Source organism: Phyllostomus discolor, chromosome 8 (assembly GCF_004126475.2).
Source record: "Phyllostomus discolor isolate MPI-MPIP mPhyDis1 chromosome 8, mPhyDis1.pri.v3, whole genome shotgun sequence".
Taxonomy (NCBI): Eukaryota; Metazoa; Chordata; class Mammalia; order Chiroptera; family Phyllostomidae; genus Phyllostomus; species Phyllostomus discolor.
This window is the reverse complement of record NC_040910.2, coordinates 72,994,060-73,018,780: the sequence shown is the minus strand read 5'-3', so window position 1 is coordinate 73,018,780 and position 24,721 is coordinate 72,994,060. Positions and strand designations below refer to the sequence as shown.

The 24,721-nt window shown below is 45.0% G+C and overlaps 2 protein-coding genes across 2 annotated transcripts in view; both read left to right on the top strand.

Moving 5' to 3' along the window:
• Positions 1 to 3,988: 3,988 nt before the first annotated feature.
• Positions 3,989 to 24,721, top strand: part of NLRP1 (NLR family pyrin domain containing 1) — a 31,921-nt gene continuing 11,188 nt past the window's right edge. Inside the window, exons 1-2 of the mRNA XM_036034513.1 lie at positions 3,989 to 4,288; positions 16,229 to 17,831. Coding sequence (XP_035890406.1) covers positions 3,994 to 4,288; positions 16,229 to 17,831 — 1,898 coding nt within the window. The 5' untranslated portion in view covers positions 3,989 to 3,993. The remainder of the gene's footprint in view (positions 4,289 to 16,228; positions 17,832 to 24,721) is intronic.
• LOC114515350 (NACHT, LRR and PYD domains-containing protein 1-like) overlaps positions 4,055 to 24,721 on the top strand; it is a 123,712-nt gene continuing 103,045 nt past the window's right edge. The window contains exon 1 of the mRNA XM_036033205.1: positions 4,055 to 4,112. The gene's annotated coding sequence lies outside the window, so the exon portion shown is untranslated. The remainder of the gene's footprint in view (positions 4,113 to 24,721) is intronic.

Sequence of the window (24,721 nt, the reverse complement as noted above, 5' to 3'; positions counted from 1 at the left end):
TACCACTCCTTCTCCTGGGGTCTCCCTGTACTAGGTTCACCTTTCCCTCTGCCAGAGAATTATAGCTCTCCATGTTAGAGATTGGTGAAAAAGAAAGGAGTTATTTATTCAAGTTATACAGACTAAAAGTAATGACTTAATGTCTTTGTCAAAATCCCAAAGTCCCTTGAAATACCCACAAACACACACAGTCCTCCCTTCCCCCTTTGCCCAGTCTGGGGTACTGTATCTCAAGAAAAGAAATAGAAGTCCATGGCTCAGGCAGCTCCCGGTTCTTCCCAGTAATCCGTGCTCAGTTGGTAGGCCTTCCTCGGTTCCCAGCACCATCAGCTGTGCTGCTGGGATCTCCAGCTAAAGCTGGATGGTGGTTCTCTGCTGAAGCTTCGTGGTGATTCTTTGCTAAAGCTGCTTGGTGATTCTTCTCATGGCTGTGGGGGCGGGGGGGATCCCCCAACTCTGGCCAAAGCCATGTGGTTCTCCTCACTGCCACAGCCACAAGTTTCCCCTCTTTACATGGCTGCAGGAGTCTCCTCTCAGCCAAAACTGCGTGGTTCTCTCTCCAATGGCTGTCGAGTCTGGGTTTAATTATCCTTCCAGCTCTACTGGGCTGCCATCCATGAGTCTGGGCAGGGCTGGCCCCATATCATGGAGCCAATCATCTCCAAGCTCTCAGGCAGGTGCTGTACCTAGGGGGAGTTGCCTCCCAGTTACATCTAGGGGTGGGGGGAGTTCCTTCTATCCCCCTGGCTCAGAGCAGGGCCACAGCTATTTAACATATCCATGCAACCAGTTAAAGGTTATAGATATGTTAAATGACCATGCCTGAGGTTAGCTGCAAAGGCTAGTTGCTATGCAAAACAGCTCTGAATGGCCCTGCTCCATGTGTCCCTTCCACTAATTCACACCTGTGGTGGAGGGTGAGGACATCCTATATATCTTTCTAATATTTCCTGGACACCTTGAGTTCTGAACCCCATTACAAATCCTTCTTTTGGGGACTCTCTGGCTGCACCCTCCTGCAGATCGAGGAAGGAGAATTCCCAAGTGAAATCACTTGGCGGCTGCTTGGGATTGTCTGAATCCAAACCCCCAGGGCCTCTCAGCCCTGGCAGCCAATGGGACTCCCTGCCAAATACCCAGACATACCAGAGAGTCCCAAAGTCTGTCCTGGAACGGAGTCACCAAAATATGTATTTGGCATTCAGGCTGCCTGTCACTGCTGTAGCATCCAGCACACGAGAGAACCAATATCGGAGACTTTCAGGGGTTCAAAGATGTTATTTTATTGGCCAAGTTTAACCTGCGCAGGGGCAAACTCTCAAAGTGTCCAGTGACACAGTGCCCACAAGGAGCTACAAACGAGAGCCGCTGCGAGCACGTACAACTACTTTCTTATATAGGGGCGGGCAAGCAAGCGTTATACAGAAGCAGACCTGGCAGTTAGCAATTCGCTTACAGAGACCCCACTCGGGAATTTCAAACCAAGCATTTTTGCATAAGGCGAGAAGGCAGGCTGTTTGTTCATTAACCTAGTAATCTCCTGGCTCTAGCTAGCTAGCTTTCTATTTTCTCATTAAAAACTACAAAGCACTGCTTATCTAGCCTACTCAGGGGAGAGCGTCTGCTAGACACAGGATGTTTACTTAACTGCCCTGTGTCTCCCTTATCATTTCCTTTTAGCTACAATGTGGTTCTTGTCTATTAGAGGAAATTTAGTTATTAATTTTCTTATTCCCAACAACTGCCAAACCCAATAATCAATGACAGCAATTGAATCTTTTCTGGGTGTTTATTTAGATGGCTGGTGATCTGAGAAGATGGTGGGTTCATACTCTAACAGACCATCTTGTCTTTTCTTTCCAGGCCAGACCTTTTATGAGAGTGGGGGGCGGAGGGGATAAACAAGGTGCAGTGAGGGCTTTGAGATTCAGAAGCTGCAATATTTCTGTCCTGGGCAGTTAGCTGTTCCCAGTGGAGGGTGGTCTGTCTCACCCTGGAACACAAAGGCCTGGACGCCTCCAGTTGTTTCCAGGCAGTAATCTCTAGCAGTGCCCCAGGAGGTAGGCTGTTTTACAGGAGCCAGGCCTTATCTTTAGTTTCTGAACACAAAATATTTAACATACACATTACTTGCTAGACTTATGACTTTTTACCTTAAGCTAAAACTTTCCAAGTCTTGAGTCCCCTATCAACCTGAAATCTGCAGTGGGGAGCAGTCCTGAGGGACTAGGCCCTTAAACCCGTGGGGCCTGCACTGACTGCGAGTAGTGTCAGAGTGAAACTGAGCCATAGGACAACCAGCTGGTGTCCAGAGCTGGGGTCAGCGTTAGTCAGCATTAGGAGGAAATAAAGCAATATCACACCCCTCCTCCAGGCCTCACCTCCCCCCACATGGGGTCTCAGGGCCCTTCATGGAGGGCTCAGATGGGGCTGCTCAGCCCACCTCCTAGGGCAGCACTTGTCACTCCTGGTAGGTCTGGCTGTTGAATGTCCTCCAGTGTGCTTGTTGGTCACTAAAAAAATATCATTATATAACAATTTTAAAGGTTACTAGTATCTTTTGCTTAATTTGAGCCTCTTGGAAAACCTGTTATATCCCACTGAATAAGTGAAAAAACTGAGGCTCAGAGAACTGAATCTGGCACCCAGGGGGTCTGTGCCCAGTGAGTGATGAGCTGAAGCTCCTTCTCCCTGGACTTCTCCAGACCAGGTCAGTTCAAGGCATCCCCAGGAACTGCTGCACACAGGGAATCTGTTAGATGATGCCCCTCCTCCATCTCCAGTGCACAGCTCTGCTGATTCTACAAAACAAGCAGAAAACTCCCCAGAGGCCTGGTTTTGCATTGAGGCAGGGGCTGTTCCTCTTTCAGGTGGATGTTTACTACTTGAGTGCTGAGCAGCCCCAAGGCAGATGGCCCCTGGACAGAACACAACCTCAATGGCCCCTGCAGGGAGGGAGGAATGCACTGGGCCTCAGGAGCCCAGAAAACTATGAGAGGCTGGGAAAGCTGCTCCCTGACCCACTGTGGTGCCCATTAAGGAGCTGCCCTGTGAGATTTAGGGGTCCCACCCATCCTGAGAGCTGCATCTGGCCACACACCCAGCTTCTTGAAGATCCTCAGCCCTGGCTCTGTGGGCAGGCTCTGGGTGATGGACATGCAGGCTGCTCATGTAAAGATACAGGTCCCTCCACGTTACTGGGCCTGCTGCCAGCACAGCAGCCCAACTGAACTTCTACCCCTGGCCTGACTGCAGGGTGGTCTGTCAGATTCTGGCTCTAAGTTTCTGCTTTGCCTGGGGCTCTGCTGGCCCCTCTGCTAGCCTGGCCACACCCCTGTGTGGTTTCCACTGGAAGGCATTTGTTTATTACTGAGAGTGTTCTTCCTGCTTGCTATCCCAAGCAGAAGAGAAGTATAAAGAGATCTGAGTGTGCAGCTCAGAGCTACATTCTGCACTCTGAAACCTACCCTGTGTTCGCCCTTCCCCCACCCCACCTCCTGTCAGCACCTCAGCACAAGGCTGCTTCTAGGAATCCAGGTCCTGGAGAGAGAAGACTGAGGAGCACAGAACAGTGAGTGTGCTGAACATCCCATCCCCCATCCCTCCCCTGCACTCTCCTGATGCCCCAGCCCTGACCCAGCTGCTCAGTAACCTGACCCCTCCCAGTGTCCCCAGACCCTCTGTACTCTTCCTTCCAGAGTCTTTCCCTGCCTTCCTTCCCTTCACCTCCCTTCCCCCAATGCCATCCACTGGCAGGTGCCCTGAGGCTTACCAAGTGGGTTCTTGAATGCTGAACAGCAGTTTACCAGGTCACGGTAACAACCCATGGGGAAATCTTGCACTGGGAGATGGTTGGGACCAAGGATGAGTGCTATTCTCTGCCTGTCTGATGCCCCTCACTACACCCCCTCCCCAGAGATCAGTCCTAATACCCTCAGAGCCAGGACTGAGAAGTCCAGGTGAGCAGACAAGGCCCTTCTCACAAACAAGGTCATGGAAGCAGAGATGGCAGATAGTGTCCAGCAGCAGCTGGCACAAACCTTGGTGTTAATGACGAAGGAGCAGCTGAAGGAGTTCCAGCAGTTGCTGCATGACCAGGATCTCTGCAAGCAGTCTCCTGGTGTGCCCACAACCCAACCAGAGAAGGTGGATAGCATGGAGGTGGCCTCACTCCTGGTGGCTCAATACGGGGAGCAGCAGGCCTGGGTCCTAGCCCTGCAGACCTGGGAGCAGATGGGCCTGAGTGAGCTGTGTGCCCGAGTCCAGAAAGAGGCAACCTTGGAGTCAGGTGGGTAGACAAAGCGCCCCCTGCCTGCTGTCCATCTCCTGCCCATATCACTGACCCCCTGCCAGACCTTCCCCTGTTCCTTGCTAGAGAGAGACATCCAGGCTCAGACTAGACTGGAACTAAGAGGCTTTCTGTGGAAGGAGGGCCTCGCTGGACCTCACTTATGCCAAGGGCATCCCCAGAAACCTATGTGGTCACTACAGCACCTGAGAAGGACAGCTCAGAGGGACAGAGGGACCAGAGGGACCTGAGGCTGACACTCAGAAGGTACCTGCAGGAAGCATGGGAAGCATGTGGGTTTCACACTCACCACTCAAAAGGGAACTTGCCTGGCCTTGGACTATAAGCACAAAAGGGACTTAGTGACAAACAGGTTCTGGTCGCACCACCACAGTGGGCAAGTCACTTCTCTGCTCTGCACCTTTCTCCCCATCTGTAAAGTCAACCAGTAAGAGTCTGCCTCCTGAGGAGCACAAAACAGTGGGTGTATGTATACATACATTCATATATACCTATATGTATGCATTTGTTCATGTGTATATATATCTGTGTACATATATACCTGGGCTATAGGAGGGTCAAAGAGAGAATCCATGTTGACTTCTAGCACAGAGTCTCATTCCTAGTTAGTGCCCTGTAACTTGCTCTGCTGCTACTCTTGCTGCCACTGCAGATGTTACTATTAGCAGCTGTGGGAGGCAGAGGCTTTAGCCTCCTGTGGGGGGAGCTGAGGCACAGAGAGGAGTTGTGAGTTACATGGGGAGGGGCAGGCAGAGTCAGCACACAGATGCAAACTTCCTGGAGCCAGGTCAGGACCTTTGCCCGTCAGTGTCAGAATGTCTTTCTGCTTGAGGCGCTGGGGCAGGCTACAGTGGGTGCACTGGTCCCTCCTGACCTCTCTCAGTAATCAGGGTCTCTGCTTCCTAGTTCTTCCTGATCCAGGAACCCCAGTGTCATTGCCCTGGCTCCTGCCCACCGTGCTAGGCAGTGTCAACCTTCTTACTCGCTTCCCACAGCCCACCTCCCCCATCCCTCTACTCCCCAGTTCCAAACAGACCTTTCCTACAGGGTTCCCCTCCACCACAGTGCTGGAACACTTTTACCCTGAATCCTGGGGCCCCTCCAGGACTTAGAAAGAACTTGAAACTCTTGCCTGACAGATGGACAGAGCTGGAAAGAGAGGCTTGCTGAGTTGGCATGAGAGGCCCAGGTGGGGCTACATGGCATCCAGTGGGTATGCACCAGGTGAGGCTGTAGCTGCAGGAGGGCCTGGGACAAGAAGCTGCATAAGGAGGACAGAGGAGCCAGGATGGGGTGGTGGGGCCAGTAGTACTAGAAATGATCTTTCAGGTGCATTCCAGTGTTGAGATCACATGCCCTCTGATTTGAACAGTGGACTGAGACCCATGCAGGCCAGTCAGTGAAACTGACCCAGCCAGGTGCCAAGTGTAACAGGGTCCTGACCCAGATGCAGCTCCAGTGCTGATCTCGGTGACTCTGAAGTTCCATGGGGTCAGAGTGGTACAAAGTTCCAAGGAGGATTCTGTTTTCCAGATGAACCCTAAGAGGAGGGCAGGCTTATTCCTCAGCCCAAGCCCATTCCCTCTCCTGACTTCTGTCATTTCAGCCTTCCTCACACTGAGTCAGCAGGCTGAAATCTCAGCCACACCCTGGCCTCTTTCTCTTTTCATCCCAGCGTCCAAATCCACACTCACACAGCACTTGGAAACAGAGCCAGGGCTGGGACCTAGAACCAGCGATTTCTCCCTCGAGTCTGCTGCTGCTTTGGGAAGGACCCCACCCCAGTTTCCGTGTCCCCTTCCCTCTTCCCCTTCGTCCTGTGCCCACTCTCACTCCTGCTGCTCCCAAGCCCTGGAGCTGATGGTCATGGGCTCAGGCTCCATTGTCTGATACAGTTACAGCTAATCCTGCTCTCTTTCAGTTTCCCATTGCATTGACTATTTTTCCATCTCTTTCCTTGAGTCTATTTGTGTCCTTAAAGCTGAAGTGAGTCTCTTGTAGGCAGCAAGTAGTCAGGTCTTGGAGTTTATCGTTGGTTTGTTTTCATTTTTTTATCCATTCGTCCACTTTATGTCTTGTGATTGGATAATTTATCCTTTTACATTTAAAATAAGTATTGATAGGGAAGGACTTATCAGTGTATTTGTAGCTATTATGTACTTTCTTTTCCCTCCTTCTGTTGTGGAAAATCCACCCACACTCGGGGAGATAAGGAAGCACAGACTTTATTACCTGGGGGCCCAGAGGGGGTGGTTAACATCCAAATCCTCTGAGCACCGATCCTCACTCTCCCGGGGTTTAAATAGTCCTGGGCTTCCTACCTACTTGGCGAAGCAAGGTTACAGAAGCTGAATGCGGAAGTTAGGTCCAGCTACCTTACATGGGAGACAAAGAGAAAACGCAGGAGGAATTTGCAGAAGCTACAGAGCACTGGAGCTTATCATGGGAGTCTGTGTATGACCTTGAGTAACTGGCCGTTGCTTCGGTTACGACTTGTCAGCTTCTACAGTCCTGTGTGAAATTTTGCAAGTGTTACAGTTACAGAGCATAAGAAACTTTTGGAGTTTTCTTTTCCTGCCACACTTCCTGTCTGGCTCTTTTACTGTGTGACTTGATGATTTTCTACAGTGGTAGCTGTGATTCCTTTCTCTTTCTCTCTTGTTGTGTATCTGTAAGGTTTTCTTAGACCCTGCTGAGAAAATAAACAGCTAATTAGCCATGGAAACAGGCAGATGAGCTTTATTTTGGAAGTTTGTGCTCCCGGGCGACGTTTTCCCCGCCCAGAGAAGGGGCTAAGAAAAGACCCCACAGGAGAAGGGAAAGTCTGGGAGTTTTATATGGCTTGACTTCTCGCAGGAGCCAAGGATTGGTTCTTGGTGAACAAAGAAGCAACTTAGCATTGGTGGCTCCTGGTCTGATGTCAGTCACCTCTTCTGGGTCAGAGTTCAGTTGCCATATTACTTGTAGTCCAAACAGTGGCTATATGTGTAGTCCAAAATGCTAATTGTAACTAGATTCCCACTTGTCCTACCCTGCCCATCCTGACAGTATCTGCTACATGGCTTTGCTTTTTGTCCACCATGAGACTGACATTAAATATACTTACTACAGGCTGTGTTAACCTAATGGAAATTTAATTTCAATCATATATGAAAATTCTACACTTTCACTCTTTCCATATTTTATGATTTTGATGTCATATTTATATCTTTTATATTGTGAATCTATTATAAAATTATTTTAAATAGACTTATTTTTAATACTTTGTCCTTTTCTTCTTCTTGGAGTTTCATTCTTTAAATTTATTATTTCAACATAATTAAAACTGTAGTGGTAGAAAGGAAACCACACGAGTAACAAATTTGTTGAACTCCTCCCTTCAGGCACTGAGCAGTCAGTAAATGCTGAAGTGTAGGCATCTCCATCATTGAATTAGAGTTTTCTCAAAAATAAATGCACACACAGTCTTGTCATAATAATACTTATCCAATGTCCATACAGCTGAGTTTGCAAGTGTAGGAGGTCTCCAGACCATTTCTTCAACTGTAGGAATGTTCCATCTCAAGACTGTGTATTTAAGCTATAAAGAAGTTCAACAGTAAAGAAAAAAGAATGTAATTTCTTTATAAACATTTTGTGTCTTTCACTACCAAGCACATATTCTTTTGTGAGCTCTGAAAAACTTCCCTGAACAGTAAATTTATACACATGTTTGTGCATATATATACATCTGTGCATGTGTGTATACAACATACATGTGTACATATATTCATATATGCCTATATGTATGCATATGTTCGTGTGTATATATCTACATGTGTGTGTATATAGTGTGTGTGTGCATGTGTAAGTAAAGCATTGTAGCTACCCTTCCCCAAAGAAAAAGCATTTTCCTTAATCATCTCTATTAGTGTCAAAAATGAATACAGATACATATTACATTGAGAATTAAACACATAATAGTGAAATGTAAACAAGCCAAGGAGTTACTGAACAGCAAATGGGGTCCTGCTGCTGCTGCCCATAGACAAATTCCAGAACCACTGGTTTAGTGAAAAAGAAAGGAGTCTTTTATTCAAAAGCTACATAATTTTGGAGGAATGGCAGACCTCTGTGTCAGAGCCCTTAGAACACCCAAGGAAAAGTGGCTCTGCCACCTTCTGCCAAGCCAGACTGACCCTGGGGTGCACTTGGAGTTCCTTCTCTCATTTAAAATATTGACCTTTGGAAAACACACACAGCCACTGCGTGATCATCCATGTGGAACCCCAAGGAAGAGAAAGAAGGCCCTTTCCTCCTCTGCCCTTCCTCCTTTTATATCTTTTGGCCTGTACTTTTACTCATTCTGGAAGTATCCAGCTTCCCAGCCAATCCCATCCTAGATTCACAGGTCAGCACCTCAACTTGTCATGTCTCTGGAAGGGAATCAGAGGGCTTTTTTCTCTGTCATCATGCTCACCAGCCTGCAGTGTCTCTGCCTGAGTGTAGGGAGATCTCTCATGCACCCAGCTAGCTTATTTACTTTTACTTCAAGCAACTCCCGCTATGGTCCCTCCATTCTCCTTCCCAGTGATTTGATCAGATACCTCTGTATTAATTTCCCACTTTAACACTTCTGACCTTTGTCATCTTACAAAGGCAAATATGCAAATGTCTCATTCTTCTGGAGCTACTTTCTTTTTTTTTAATATATTTTATTGATTATGCTATTACAGTTGTCCCGTTTTCCCCCTTTCACTCCCCTCCACCCTGTACACTCTCTCCCACCCATATCCCCCCCTTTAGTCATGTCCATGTGTCATACTTATAAGTTCTTTAGCTTCTACATTTCCAGAGAATGTCCAGAGAACAACAACAAAAAATTGTGATCACAAGTGAAGGGAAGGCTTTCCACAAGGGAGGAGGATCTTGTAAAGTCCAGGTCAGCTGGTTGTCCCTGTGAAGCAGCATTCATGATGTCCAAAGAACAGCACTGCTGGACAGGTCAGAGACACATTCAGAACCATAAGAAAGGGAGCAACAAATATTACAATATGCCAGATTAAGAAAAAAGTGGCTTCCTTGGTAGAAGGTGTGCAAGGCATTTCACACCTGTCTAAAGCTCTTTTGTCTACTATACTTAAATCAAGCTGAGGAGAATATTCTAAGATTTCCCCTTCTGGAGAATAGTTGGTGTTTTCTGTCTGAACCATTAGGGAAGGAAAGGAAAGTAGCTTTAAGCAAAGCTGTTAGACCAAGGCATACTTCACCAACTCAGCCATACAGTCCAGCCATTTAATTGAGTTTTATTTCAGGAAGTGGAGACACGGATGGGCTTCCTCCGTGGGATCTATATTTTGTAAACAAGCTCCCAGGTAATGAGGTCATAGGCATGCACTCCATGAAAATAAAAGGAAGAACTCAAAGTTTAATTTACACAACAAATTGTAAACCTGTGGCTGCTATTGCAACATTGTCTTTTGAAAAGATGACCAGTCATAATGCCTTTGCAGGAGTGATATTAAACAGTGACCATTTGACAGATTCTTCTTGCCTATAAACTGAACAACTGGCACCCTCATCAGGTGCTGAAGTGACATCTGTATGCAGAAACCAGTTCAGCTTCCATTTAAATTAATACTTTGAAGACAGTTAGCTGCACTAGAGTCTAATACCCTCAACTGAGCACTATGAATCTCCTTAAAACATGATATTTCTCCTTAAGACCACACTTACTGTCACCAAAGACACTGCTAGTTCTTAGTTTTTCATTATTTGCATAAATGCAACAAGAACAGCAGTTCAGCACATAGGCTCTTTGAATCTGCTTTGCTGTAGCTTACACAAGGAACCCTCAGATTGAGCTTTAGTGAATCCTGCAGGGCACAGAAGCCAAGCTGCACACCTGCCATCTGGCTTTGACTGCAATTCCTATGTTTTTCAAGTCCTTCAGGTTCCAAATGTGTCTTAGGGTTCCTTCTTTGCTATATTTCAGGAGAGCCACCTTTGTTCACTACCTGGAAAGACTAGCATTAATCACATGACCAAACAAGTTACCAGGTCATTTCTCCAGAGGGCCTTCATTAGCTTAAAAAGTCAGTCTCATTTCCCCAAGGTTCTGGTAACAACCAGAGTCCAGGCATGCCTCCTTCAGGCTCAACATTCCAGTCAAAGTCTTAGTTATTAAAACCACCATTCAAACGGATCTTACTGGTTTTATGCAAAGAAATTTTATTTCATCACTCACTTATGAAGAATGCCAAAATCTGGAGGAATCAGGTAGGGAAAGAAATACAAAGCAAAAAAGGAAAATTCTTGTCCTTCCAATATCCACCAAATTTGCATCTCCATGCCTAATGCCTTCTATTACTAAAACCATAAAATTTTATTCAAATTTAATGTGAAGTTTTAACTCTTAGATACCTCAATTTTCTTTCAAAGCAGCCAAAGGAGAGACTGGGAATCTTATCTCATACCAACAGGTATGCCAACCAGCACCAAACAACCTTTACTGGGTCCAACTGGCACAAAGGATCCAGTGGTGGAGACATCCTCTCAGTAACTGCTTAACCAGTCAGTCCACGTCAGAGACATTCTCTCACCTGCCAGTGCACCAACCAGAACCATGGCTCAAAGCCCCGAATGGCAGAGACGAAGCGTTCCAGGTGCACACAAAAGAGCAAAGTTCCAACCAAGTCCTAAATAGATAAGAAAGCAAGCATAGAATAAGTGTAACCAAGACCTGAAATTTCTTTCCAGTCAGAACCTTCACAACCTTTTATGTACCTTTACAACTTTCAATACACCTTCTGTACTCATTTAGAAATAACCGTTTTAACATAACTCATTTTCAATCCCAGCCCTTTTAGTGAAGGAAAGGACCATACTCAGATTCTGTATCAGGCAGGTCAAAATCTTTAGGTTTGCAAACACATCCTAAATCTTGTTGTGTAAAATAATATAAGATGAAATAATGTAAAAGGAACATTGTCACTTTGTGTTGCGGGCTACTCTCCTTTTCCAAAAAAGAAATTTTAAGTCTCCTTCCAGAGTTCAGGTCCAGCTTCCCCTTCAGCATCAGCCACAGCAGCAGGGTCTAAGTCCTCCTCAGTTGGTGCCCCTTTATCCATGTGTGGTGACTCCAAGGCTTGGTTCCCTGTGAGTTTTAGGGAAGAGAGTGCTGTCAGCAGGTTGTCATAGGAATCAGTCCATTGCTCAGCTGGCTCCTGCTCAGGCCCTTGAGTCTTCCAGCTCTTAAGTAAGAATCAGTCTTACTAGGCCAGAGTGGTGTGAGGACTCATCAGACTGATAGATGGACTTACAATGAGCAAACTTGTGCAAAATGGTTAACCTTTGCTCTAAATGTCACACATATTGCATAATTTTTACTCATGTTCCATATTTGAAGTAGGCATCCCTAAAACAGGAATGTGGAAGGGTGTACCATAAACTCTTACAAAAGGGTCTAATTTAAGCCCACTTCTTGGTGCTACCCTAATTTGGAGCAAGGGAATAGGGAGTGCCTGGTCCCATTCAAATGCATTTTCTGATGTATTTCACCAGGGATTTCTTTATTGTGTGGTTCATGTTCTCATTCTTTCCCATAAATGAGGTTTCCAACATGAATGTTATTTCAATTGAATGTATAATGCCTTTCCAATCTTCTGGCAGAATGGTCCATTGTCACTTAGAATTCTGTGAGGAAGTCCAAACCTAGGAATTATTTATTTAAGTAAAAGTTTGGCTACCTCACTGACCTTTTCCATTCCAGGGGGTTATGCCTCTACCCATCCAGAAAAAGTGTCCACCAAAAGTAATAAAACTTTGGAATTCCCCCCAGTTTTAGACATTGTGTAAGTCTTCTAGCCAGTCTTTAAATGGTCATAACCCTGCATATTGTACTTCCTTTTCTGCTGGGGCCAGTTCTGTCTTAGGTTTGTTTTGGGTGCATACCTGATGGTCTTGAGTGATCCTCTGAATAGCCTTTGCAAATGAGGTCCCTTCAAATGTGGCCTAATGAGGTCCATCAAATCATCCCTTCATGTCGGTGTTTAGAAATGAGATACATCAGAGCTTCAGAGAGAAAGATTATACCGTGAGTGTGGATCTTCCGTATAGAATTAGAGTCACTGTTAGAGTATCCCCATTCACGGGCCTGTTCCTCATCTTGTTCTGTATACAGGGTTTAAATTTTGACAAGTTCAAATAAGGGATCAAAACCCCTAAGTGTAGTGGTCCTCCAGCTGCTTGTCTCACTGCTTTATCAGCAGTTGGGTTTCCCTGACTCATTTGGGAGCCATCCATTCTGTGTCCTTGGCAGTGTATTAAGACAATCTGGTTCAGTAGGTTCACTGCCTCTAGCTATTATAAAATCTCTTTTGCATGTGTGACATCCTTGTTCCCTGATATTAAGAGCCCTCTCTCTTTCCATATTGCACCATGGACATGGATACCATGAAGGCATATTTGGAGTTGGTGCAGATGTTAACCTTCTTTCCCTGAGACATTACTAAGGCCCTGGTGAGAGCTATCAGTTCAGCCTTTTGTGTTGAGTTTCCCAGCACAAGGGCCTCAGCTACTATTACCTTGTCTCTGGTGACTACTGCACACCTAACTTGTGATCCGCCACCTTCCATGAGGCTGCTCCTGTCTGTGGATAGCTCCCACTCTGCTGCTGTCAGTGGCTGACCCAATAGTTCTGACCTGCTGGACGAGACTTGGTTAATTATTTCTCAGCTGTCATGCTGGACGGCTGAGTCTCCCTCTGAGTCCAGGAGCAGGGTGGCCAGGTACAAGGTTGTGGTAGTCTATAAGGTTTGAGTTGTCTAACAGAATGACGCAATATTTTCTTATGCACCCTGCCAACAGCCAATACCCTCCTTTCTGTTCCAATAGAGTTAGGACCTGGTGTGATACATATATCATAGTAGGCTGCCCCAAAGTGAACTTCTCAACTTCCTGTAATATGTCACAGGTAGCTGCCACTGCCTAAAAGCATGGTGGCCATCCCTTTGTCATGTGATCCAGTTCCATTGAGAGATACGCTATGCGTTGGGGGATGTTTCCCAGAGTCTGGATTAGTAACCTCAGTCCAGTCCTCTGCCTTTCATGAATGTATCATTTGAATGGTTTATTAATTAGGCAATCCTACTGTATGAATTGAAACTAACTTTTCTTCAAAGTGTCAAATGCTATCTCACAATTTTCTGATAATTCAAAAGTTTCAGAGTTCAGTCATTTTAAGGAATTATACAGTGGTTTTGCTATAATCCAAAATCTGGAATCCAAATGCAGCAGAACGCTGTAATCCTTAAGAACCCATGAAGCTGCCTCTGGTTCTCTGGGATTTTTATTGGAGCAATTGCTTGTTTTCTATCCATCATCAAGGTCTTAGTACCCTGTTTCAGTTGAAACCCAGATATGCCACCTCTTGTTTGTAAATCTGGGTCTTGTGAGGGGATAGTTTATATCCTGTTTTTGGCAAATGATTCAGGACTGTTATGGTATTAATTAAATAGTACTCACAGGTATTGGTAGTTATCAGTAAGTCATCTATGCATTGTAAAAGAACTCCTGATTTCAATCAAAAATCCTATAAGTCTTTGGCTAATTCTTCCTAAAACATACTCATAGAGTTTTTAAAATCCTTGTGGCAACATGCTCCAACAATTTGGTGCATGGCTTTAGTTTCTGGGTTCTGCCATTCCAAGTCAAATAGTAGTTGAGCCTGTTCATCTATTGGGATGTAGAGAAAGGCATCCTTCAAGTCAAGGCTATCTGAAAACCATTGGCCATCCACAGTCACCAATGGCCAATAGAGTATAAGCATTGGGCACCATAGGATGAGTGTCCTGAACAATGTCATTTATGGCTCTAAGATCATGTACAAATTATAGTGTGGCTCTTTAGCAAAATGGGAGTATTAAGGGGACTGGCGTGACTGAGTAAGCCCTGATATTAAAAACTTTGTAATATTGGCTGAATCCCCTCTAAAGCTTCCTTCTTAAGGGGACATTATTTCTTTCATGGATCTGTGCCCCTTCAAAAGAAGGATCTGTGTCCCTTCTTTTACGTTAATTTTTATGGGTGGAAGTTAACCATTTTACCTGGGGTTCCATCAGCCCAAACAGTTTGATCAACCTGCTCATACACCTTGGGAGAGAAGAATCACAAAGGGCACACGCAGCCTGGTGGCACATCATGCCCAAAGTACCACTCTCTGACTGTGAAGTGCCTCCTGCCCCTTCCTCAGGTAGCTGATCTATGGCACATACAACAGGGACAGGGTAGCCCATAAGTGACAACCACCACCAGTGTTGGTAGTCATGGTCAACCTGCCCCCAAGTGTCTTTGCACTTCCATCACTCTGGGACATTTTTGGGCTTCTTGATTAATTCCAAGTTCTTTCCCTTCTGGAACGTGAGCTTTTCAGTGACTGAGCTGAAAGTGTACAGTTTCTGGACCACATGCAAGACATAGGTGCCCTGGCAATTATTCAAGTGAGCCTTGCAGCAGCCTAGGAAGCTTGGGAATTCAGAGACCAGCTCGTCCACCTCTTCTAGGATGTACTTGGAGGGAGACCAGCTCAACTGTCTGTTGTAGCCACCATGCCAGCAGCCATTGCTATACTCCTCCATGACAGTGGCATGTGACTCTATCACCAGGGACAGTTTATCTACCTTCACAGTCATGTAGAAAGACTTAAGAAAGTCTGGAAATTTGAGGTCAGAGGTGCAGTTGGCATGCTGTTATTGGCAGGGTACTCAGTGCTGGGTGTCAAGGACATCTCCCAACCCTGGTATTCCTCTTGGTCTTGCTGAGACCTTGTGTTTCCTTTGGATGCTTCATGAGGGAGCCCTTCTTTGGACTGATCTGCCTATCAACATAATATGAAGGCACATAGCCTGTCCTTCTGGCCACATTCCTCACCCACATCCTGGAGTCATTCAGAGGACACATGTGCCAGTTCCTGATTTCATGTTTCAGGTGGGAAATTCAGTCCCACCTGGCTATAAGAACAACTTTTGTCATCTTTCATGGAGGCTTTCTTTGGTGCTCAGTTAGGAGAGATGCCTAGAAAAATAGAACTACTCAAAAGAACTTTTTATCTGATTACACCTCTGAAATTATAAATCTGTAGTTGGCTCACTCAGGGACTGATTCCCTGGAGGCACCATTAAGAGAGAGAAGTGAAACGGGGAAGGGGGAAACCAATGAAACCTGCATTACAGAGCACATACCCCTGTGACTAACTGAGGTTTGATGCCATGCAGGTCCTCAGGAGACTATGTAGAGCACACCTCAGAGTGCTGTCTCCTGGGGGACAAGGACTGCCATCTGTCACTGGTTGAGTGACCCTCCTGGAACATTCACTCCCTGAGGTTCTTGCCTTCCACACTCATGCTTAATACAGACACCTCAGACAGGAAACCACCAGTGCTTGTAGAAGAATATCCCTGGCATGTGCTTGAATGGAAGGTGCAGAGGGGTGCTGTCAGGACCAATAGTATCTGCTAAACCATCCATTAGCCCCTTCACTCCACCATGACCAATTACAACTTAAGGATAAAAAAACTAATGCTCAGTAGATCAACAGTTCAGGTCACGGATTCATGAGAGTGGAGAGTTGGGTCTCTTTCATTCACTCTTTATCCCCAGCTTCTACATCAGGGCTGGCACTGTAAGACCTTGATTAATCTTTGCACAATGAAGGAAATTCACACAGCAGCAATGACTTAGCTGAGTCAAGACCTGGGCTGTGATCTCCTCCAAAACACCCCATGTTTCCCCCACTGACCTGGTAAGAATGTAACATTACCAGCAGTTATCACAGGGTGTAGCATGTGAGTGCAGAAAACAATTGTTGAATGATTAAATGGTGAAACAAATGAACAAATGTATTCCATGCCTTTATGTTCCATCTTTCCCTTCCTTACTTAGGAATCACAGAAAAATACTCTAAAGAAAGCAGAGAGATGCCCTTCTACACACAGTTATGGAAAAATGAGGGTATCCAACAAAAATTCACACAGCTACTACAGAGATCTCAACCCAGAGGCTATGATTTTCTATTCTTGATATGGAATCATGAGGGTATAAGTGATCAAGAACATTTGATTGAGGTCAGAGACTTATTTGCCCGAGGTCGAGGTGCCCGAAGAGAGCCTCTCACAGTCGTACTGCATGGTGTCGCTGGAATTGGGAAGTCAACCCTGGCCAGGCAGGTGAGGAGAGCCTGGGAGGAAGGCAGGCTGTACAGGGACCGCTTCCAGCATGTCTTCTACTTCAACTGCAGAGACCTGGCCCAGTCCAGGACACTGAATCTCCCTGAGCTCATCTCAAAAGACTGGGCTGGCCCTGCAGTTCCCATTGGACAGATCCTGTCTCAGCCAGAGAAGCTGCTCTTCATTCTTGATAACTTGGATGAACCAAAATGGGACTTGAAGCAGCACAGTTCTGAGTTCTGTCTGCACTGGAACCAGCAGCAGCAGGTGCACACACTGCTGGGCAGTTTGCTGGAGAAAACCTTACTTCCTGAGGCTTCCCTGCTCATCACAGCTCGGATCACAGCTCTGGGGAAGCTCATCCCTTCTTTAAAGCAGCCACGCTGGGTGGAGGTCCTGGGATTCTCTGAGTCAGCCAGGAGGGACTATTTCTACACATACTTCACAGATGAAAATCAAGCAATTAAAGCCTTCAGCTCAGTCAAATCAAACCCAGCACTCTTGACCATGTGTGTCATGCCCTTGGTGTCCTGGCTGGTCTGCACTTGCCTGAAGCAGCAGATGGATCACAGGCAAGAACTGTCACTGCCCTGCGAGACAACCACTGCTCTCTGTCTGCACTACTTTTTCCACATCCTCCAAGTTCAGTCCCTTGGGACTAAGCTGTGGGACTTTTGCTCTCTGGCTGCTAAGGGCACCAGGCAAGGAAAGACCCTGTTCAGCCCAGAGGAACTCAGAGAAAATGGGTTAGATGAGGACATCACCTCCACTCTCTTAAAGATGGGTGTTCTTCAGAAGCACCCCAGCTCTCTGAGCTACAGCTTCATGCACCTGTGTTTCCAGGAGTTCTTTGCAGCAATGTCCTGTGCTTTAGAGGATGAGTTCATAAGCATCACATGTAAGAGTGGTTTGATAGAACAATGTGTGACTTTTCATGTGCTTGGGGAACCAACCACATGTTTCCTGTTTGGCCTTTTGAGTGAGCAGGGGATGAGAGAGATGGAGAGCATCTTCAAATGCAAGCTGTCTTGGAAGAAGTGTGACAAGCTGCTACAACTGGCCGAGAAACAGATCAACTACACAGAGCAGAACCTACAGCCACCTTGTTGGCACTTGCTCCACTCTTTTTATGAGATTCGGAATGAAAGTTTTCTGACCAAAGTGATGTCTGGTGTCCCTGAAATGAGGATATGTGTCCAAACTGACATGGAGCTCCTGGTGTTCACTTTCTGCATTAAATTCAGCCGGCTTGTGAAGAAGCTTAAACTGAATGAGGGTGGACCACACGGAGAAGCACAAAGGCCTTCACATGTCATTCTGTGAGTACTCCTCCTCCCTTCTCACAGCTACTCTGTTATTCCCTCTCTCCTGAGTCCTGGAGGAACTCTCACTAAGCCTGGCCTCAGTAACTAAAGGACTGAGGTCACCATGGAGTTCTTTCAACCCATTGCAACTCCCATTCTCTGTCCACCTAGGATTCTGTGCAGCAGTGTCTAACCATGTAGCCTTCCCTATGAGCTTCTAAGTGGCCTGCTGTGGCCCTGTCTTGTAGTGTTGCTTCTCCTCCTGTCTCTCTCATGATGGCCACTTTCACCCCATGTGCACGTCCACCCCCAGACTCACATGAGCTCCCATCCACCCAGCACCCCTGCCTCTGTTTCTTCTCTGACATGCTACCCTCCAGGCACTGCTCACTGACTGCTTCATGAACACCTTTCATAGCTATTGACATGTGCTTGGCCCTGAGATCTCTCCCATCACCTCAGAGTGTGTGTGCATGTCTGAAAAGGAGTCTATTTTCCCTGAAAAATGACTTTTCTTGTATGTGGCAATGATGCACAATTGTCCCAGGAATATCCATGAGAATATGACCTATTTGCTCTCTCTAACAACCCTCCAACCCCAGCAACACTGTTAACTTCCATATCTAGGTTCCACAACTCATTGGTATACTGATCCTTTAGTTCTTTGAAGTACTTATCTCTCCGGTAGATAATTCACCCCATAAATGAGTATTATACATTGATTTTATGCCAGACCTTAAATATCAAAGATTAATAAAGCACATATCTGTTTCAAGGAACTAGAGCCTGGGAGAGAAGACAGACATCCATCCAGTAACCAAAATAGAGTAAAAATTCTGTGATAAGAGAGGCACACAAGAGGCAGTTGGTAGCCCAAAGAGGGGAGGGATTCCATGAGTGTCCCACAAAAGAACAGAGACTCCAAGGAGGAAATGTGGGACCTCTCTGTTTTACACTCAGATTTATATTTTTTTTCTAATATAAAACTCATGTACATTGTAGAAAAATGAGGACATATAAATAAGCAACAAGGTCAAAATTAACTATCAACCATAAATCTATCACTCAGAGGTGACCATCAATCAAAATGGAGATATAGGGACTTCAGATCAAGATGGAGGTGTAAGTAAACATGGCTCACCTTCTCGCACAACCACATCAAAATTATAACTAAAATATAGAACAACCATCACTAGGAACCATCAGAAATTGAGTTGAATGGAAGACCAACATCTATGGAAATACAAAACCACATCCATCCAGATTGGTTGGAGCATCAGAGATAAGACATGGTATGGACTGGCCCCACACTCACATGTCATGAATAAAATTTTGGGAGAGATATTGGGAGCAAGGGTCCTAGTTTCATGCCAGAGCCCCCAGCACAGGGTTCCAGTGCCAAAAAGATAAGTTCCCCTAACTTCTGGCTGCAAAACCAGCAGGGACTGAGTCAGTGGAAGAAACTGCTGGAGTCCAAAGCAGTTCCTCTTAAAGGGCCCACACACAGACCTACTCAGACTCACTCCCAAAGAGCCACAACACCAGAGAGGCAGCTTGAAGAGCACCAGTGGCATATGGGGCAGGGGGACAAATATCTGGCATCAAGATGAGACTTGGGGGCCAGCTTTCTCCCAGACAGTGAGTCAGACACAGACCATACTTGCTTTATTTAACTTTCACCCTTAACAGAGCCACAGAGCCAGCAGGTCAGTGCCATATATGATACTCCATCAACCTGCCTAACACTGTTAGTCAGCTGTGGAGATCCTCTGAGGCTCCACCACACCAATTTGGAGACCCACTCAAGCTGTTCTCAGTGGCTGTTCTATGTGAATAGCTAGTTTTAGCTAATGCTTCCAACTTCCTCAATTATCTCAAACAAGCAACAGCCGACCTCAGCTAGTTCCCAGTCCTCATACCTCTTGCTAAGTATCCCTAGGACTCACACTAGCAGCAGCCAGCCTAGGTCCACAGCTTGGCTTCATCTGCAATTTCCAAGCTCAGCAAAAGTAGCAGTCATCTATAGATTGTTTTGTAGCTCATGCAGGGTGACCCCAGGCAGAACACTGGTGGGAGCAGACATTGGCCTGCACCACCCAGGAAACATCAAAACCTACACACTGAGTGGACAACTGCCAATCAATTGGAGCACCACCACCCTGCCCCTACACAGCTGATACTCCACAAAGGGCAGATTTTGGTGGTCAGTGGTTCTAGCCAGGATTTGCAATTGAATGGCCTGGGTAAATCCCTCCAATTGATTGGTCAAGAGCAATCAAGACTCAGCTACAAGAGGACGATGTACTCAGCTAACACAAATGGCACACCTCATGTATGCAGCTTGGGTGATAGGGGTGGCTGTGCAACTGAACTCTACAGGACACCTATTACATTAGGCCACTCTAACAAGACAAGGAGTCACAGAAGCTCTACCTAATACATAGAAACAAACACAGGGAGACTGCCAAAATGAGAAAATAAAAAAATGATCAAAAGGAAATAACAGATCAAAACTCCAGAAAAATACTAAACAAAATGGAGATAAGTAATCTCTCAGATGCAGACTTCAAAACACTAGTTATAAGAATGCTGAGGAAACTTAGTGAGGACCTCAACAGCATAAATCAGATCCCATCAGAACCAAAGATACACTAATTGTAACAAAGAACAATTTACAGGGAAAGAGTAGACTGGATGAAGCCAGAATCACATAACTGATTTAGAACATAAGGAAGAAAAAGCCAACCACTTAGAACAACAAGAGAAAAAGGAATAAAAAAAGAGGAGAATGGAAGAAACCTCTAGGATAACTTCAGTCATTCCAACATTCCCAGCACAAGGATGCCAGAAGGACAAGAGAAAGAGCAATAAATTGGGTATCTATTTGAAAAAGCAATGAAGGAAATCTTCCCTAGTTTCGTGAAGGAAATAGAGATGCCAGTCCAGGAAACACAGAGTCCCAATTTTGATGGATGCAAAGAAGCCCACCCCAAGACACATCATAATTAACATGCTAAGTGTTCCTGATAAAGAGAATTTTAAAAGCAGCAAGAGAAAAGCAGTTAGTTACCTACAGGAGAGTTCCTATAAGACTGTCAGCTAATTCTCAAAAGAAACTTTTCAAGGGGAGAAGGAAGATGGTGGAGAGTAGATGAAAGTCATACTGACCTCCCAGTGCCAATCTGGAATTACAACTCAATTGTGGAGAAATCACCTGGAACAAACAACTGAGCAATAACCAGACAGAAGCCATGTAACTTTGGACAGACAGAAGAACCAGCTTCAGCACAACCTGTCTGTTAAGGAGTGCGGTAGAGACTGGAGAGGGCTGACTGGGCAGCCACAGGTGGCAGTGCCAGAAGGATAATTAAGTCGCCAGTTGGATTCCTTGTGAGAAGAATGGGGCCCAAATCCTAAGCTAGGATTCCCAGCCTATAGCACCTGAGCCCCCAAAAGTACACAGACAGCAATGAGTAGCAAAAAAAAACCAGCAAGGATGCAGAGACAGATGGCTGGAGATACAAGAGCCATTTAAAGGGCCAATGCTCAAATTTTCATTTGTAGCCACTTACCCTGAGCTCTGACAAAGGTAGGGGTAGAGTGGGCTGGTGACACCTGAGGAGAGACCAAGGGCTAAAGCCTTGGTGAGAGAACTGAGAGTGTACAGTCAGGGATCCTGGTGCTGAGTCATCACCCAGATGGCAGCAGCCCTCATGCTCAAGCAGACCACTCCCCTCCAAGTGGCAGCAGCCTGAGGGGAAACGAGGTCTCTTCCCTGGCTCTGTGGTGCTCAAGCCTGACTGCTAAGTGCAGAGTGACCAGATGAACAACTGAAGGAAAGAACCAGGGACACTAGATCCCTCCCAAAGGCAGGGCAGAGTGGTCTAGAGAGTCTTCAGGAGAGACTGGGGATGGAGGCCTTGGGCAGAGAACTGAGAGAGTGGTGCCAGGATCCCGGTTCTGAGCCAACCCCCATGTGCAGCAATTATCCTGGTCAGGCAGACCACTTCCCTCTGATCAGCAGCATCCTGAGGGGAAAAAATAGCCCCCACTGCAAGAGGGATTTGGCCCCACCCTATGGCACTTAAACCTGACTGCTGAGTGCAGACTGACCAGATTAATAATCAAAGGAGACAGTCAGGGTCAGCAGATCCCTGGATGTATTGAACAAGCTGGCTAATGTCAGATGGGGTCAACATCTGAGATCATCAGAGGCAGATCCGGAAAGAAAAAAACAGTGGTAAATACAAAGGGGCTACAAGAAAGCCACTGTGGTCTTCATGATTTCCCATAGTTTCTTTCCTGCAGAGCTTTTTAACATTCATTTTTTGTCTAGCAAGTTTGTACATAGTAAGTCACTAGATTTCATACTGAAGTGTACTTCAATTCACATATGTTGCCCCTCCCTCCTCCAAGCCCATTTTACCTTCTTCTTTCCTCGCATTATTTTCATTTCATATTTTGTTTTCTCTCTTGCTACACCTTGTTTCCATTCCACACTCTTACTGTTTCTCTCCCATCCAGACACACAAAACCAATTTTCTTGTCAAGGGTCATCTCACATCATTTTTCCCTGCTCTTAAAATACCCACATTCTCTCTCCACCTTTAACAATCTTTGCTAGTTGATTGTGGGTAAGGTAGTTGTTGCTGCATTGTTTTTCGGTTGTATCTCTACAGCTTAACTATTTCTGCATTTCATATACCAAATTTTACTGGTTCTCTCTCCTACTCTTTTTTTCATCTCAAATTTTAATTTTGCCATCTTAGCCTATTCTTTTCCTTTTTTATCTTCCTTTTGTTTCCCTTTTACCCTGTCCTTTTATTTTTCTTTATTCTCCTTTTTTTTCTTTTTTTCTCTTTCCCTACATCCCAAATTTTAATTTTTTTCCTCTCTTAGCCTGGTTTTTGTTCCTTACTCTTAGTATGCTCTCTCCCTCTGTGATTTTAAAATTATTTCCCATTCTTCTAAACATCTCTTAGACTTTTGTTTCTTCTTCCCTCTTATTCCCATACCATCTATATTAATTTTAGCTCATTTGTTGTTGATAGTACTGTGATAGAGCTTTCTTTCCAATTTGGCTCCTATATTTTTACTATTTACTATTTTCCTTCCTTTTTGTTTCTATCACTTTATTTTATTTAATATTGTTTTAATTTCTGTTTAAACCCAATACTATATAGTTCCCATCTCACACATGCTTTATTCCCTTTTTTATTCTTGAGGTAAATTTTACCGTCTCTCTTTCTATTGCTCCAACTCCCAACTGTTATTAGTGCTCTTCCCTCTACCCTCTCAAAATCATTTTTCTTTCAGTAGGTCATCTCATACCTGCTTATCTTTCTTATAATAGCCTTAATCTCTTTATACCCTTATTAATACTCGTTCATTTGCTGTTTATACTGAGATTGTGGAGGGGAGTTACATTTGCGGGTGTGGATTTCTTTCCTGGGCTTTGTGGTTTTGTTGTGGCAGCACCTGCACAACAGCACGCAAGATGTGGTGGGCAGAGTGATGCTCAGTCAACCAGCCAGAGGGAAGGACCCACCAAAGAAAGACCCAACAACAATCAAAACACAATTACATCCAGAGAAACAGCATACACTGCATAAGGGGCACCCCAAGAGCATCAAGTTCAGGTGATCAAGGAGACTGCACCACTGAATCTCACAGGCATTCTATTATAGAAGTTCATACCACAAAGTCAGGAAATCAAAACAGATCAATTTAAGAAGCAGAAGTAAATAATAAGAGTCCCACAAAAAATGGGAAGACAAAGAAACAACCCCCAATCAAAAGGAAAGGAGGAATCCTCAGAAAGAATACTAAATGAAATAGAGACAAGTCAGCTATCAGATACTGAGTTCAAAACAATAGTTATAAAGAAGCTCAATAAGCTCAGTGCTAACTACCAAAAACTACGGGGAAACTATGAGAAACTTACTGCAAACTATATCAGCATAAAAAAGGACATAGAAATAATCAACAAGGGCAAAGAGAAAATGAAGAATACAACTTCTGAATTAAAGAACACAGTAAAAGGAATCAAAATAGGATCAATGAAGCAGAAAATTGAATCAGTGAGCTGGAAGACAAGGTAAGAAAAAACTCCCAAAAAGAGCAAAAAAAGGAAAAAAGACTAAAAGGAAACAAAGAGGGGTTAGGGGAAATGCAGGACAACATGAAACAAAATAATATTCATATAATAGGGATACCAGAAAGAGAAGAAGGGGAACAAGGAATAGAAAACCCGTTTGAATAAGTAATGATGGAAAACTACGTTAATTTTATGAGAGAAAAGCCACACAAGTCCAGGAAACAGAGAAGGTCCAAATCAAGAGTAACCCAAAGTGGCCCACTGGAAGACACATCGTAATTAAAATGGCAAAATTCAAAGATAAAGAGTGAATCTTAAAGGCAGAAAGGAAGAAGCAGGAAGTAACTTACAAGGGAGCTCCGATAGGGCTAGCAGCTGACTTCTCAAGGGAAACACTACAAGCCAGAAGAGATTGGCAAAGACTATTCCAGGTAATGAAACCAAAGGCTTGCAACTGAGACTACTCTATCCAGCAAGGCTCTCAATTAAAATGGAAGGCCAAATAAGGAGTTTCCCAGACAAAAGAAGTCTAAAAGAATACACCTCCCCCAAACCAGGACTGCAAGAGATGCTAAAGGGACTACTTTGAGAAGAATAAAAACAATGAGAAAGAGAAGAACAAATGTACAAAGGGAGTAAAATGGCAATGAATAAGTACCTTTCAATAACAACCTTAAATCTAAATGGATTAAATGTTCCAATCAAAAGACATAGGGTAGCTGAATAGATAAGAAAACATGACCCACACATATGCTGCCTACAAGAGACCCACCTCAGAACAAAATACCTACACAAACTGAAAGTGAAG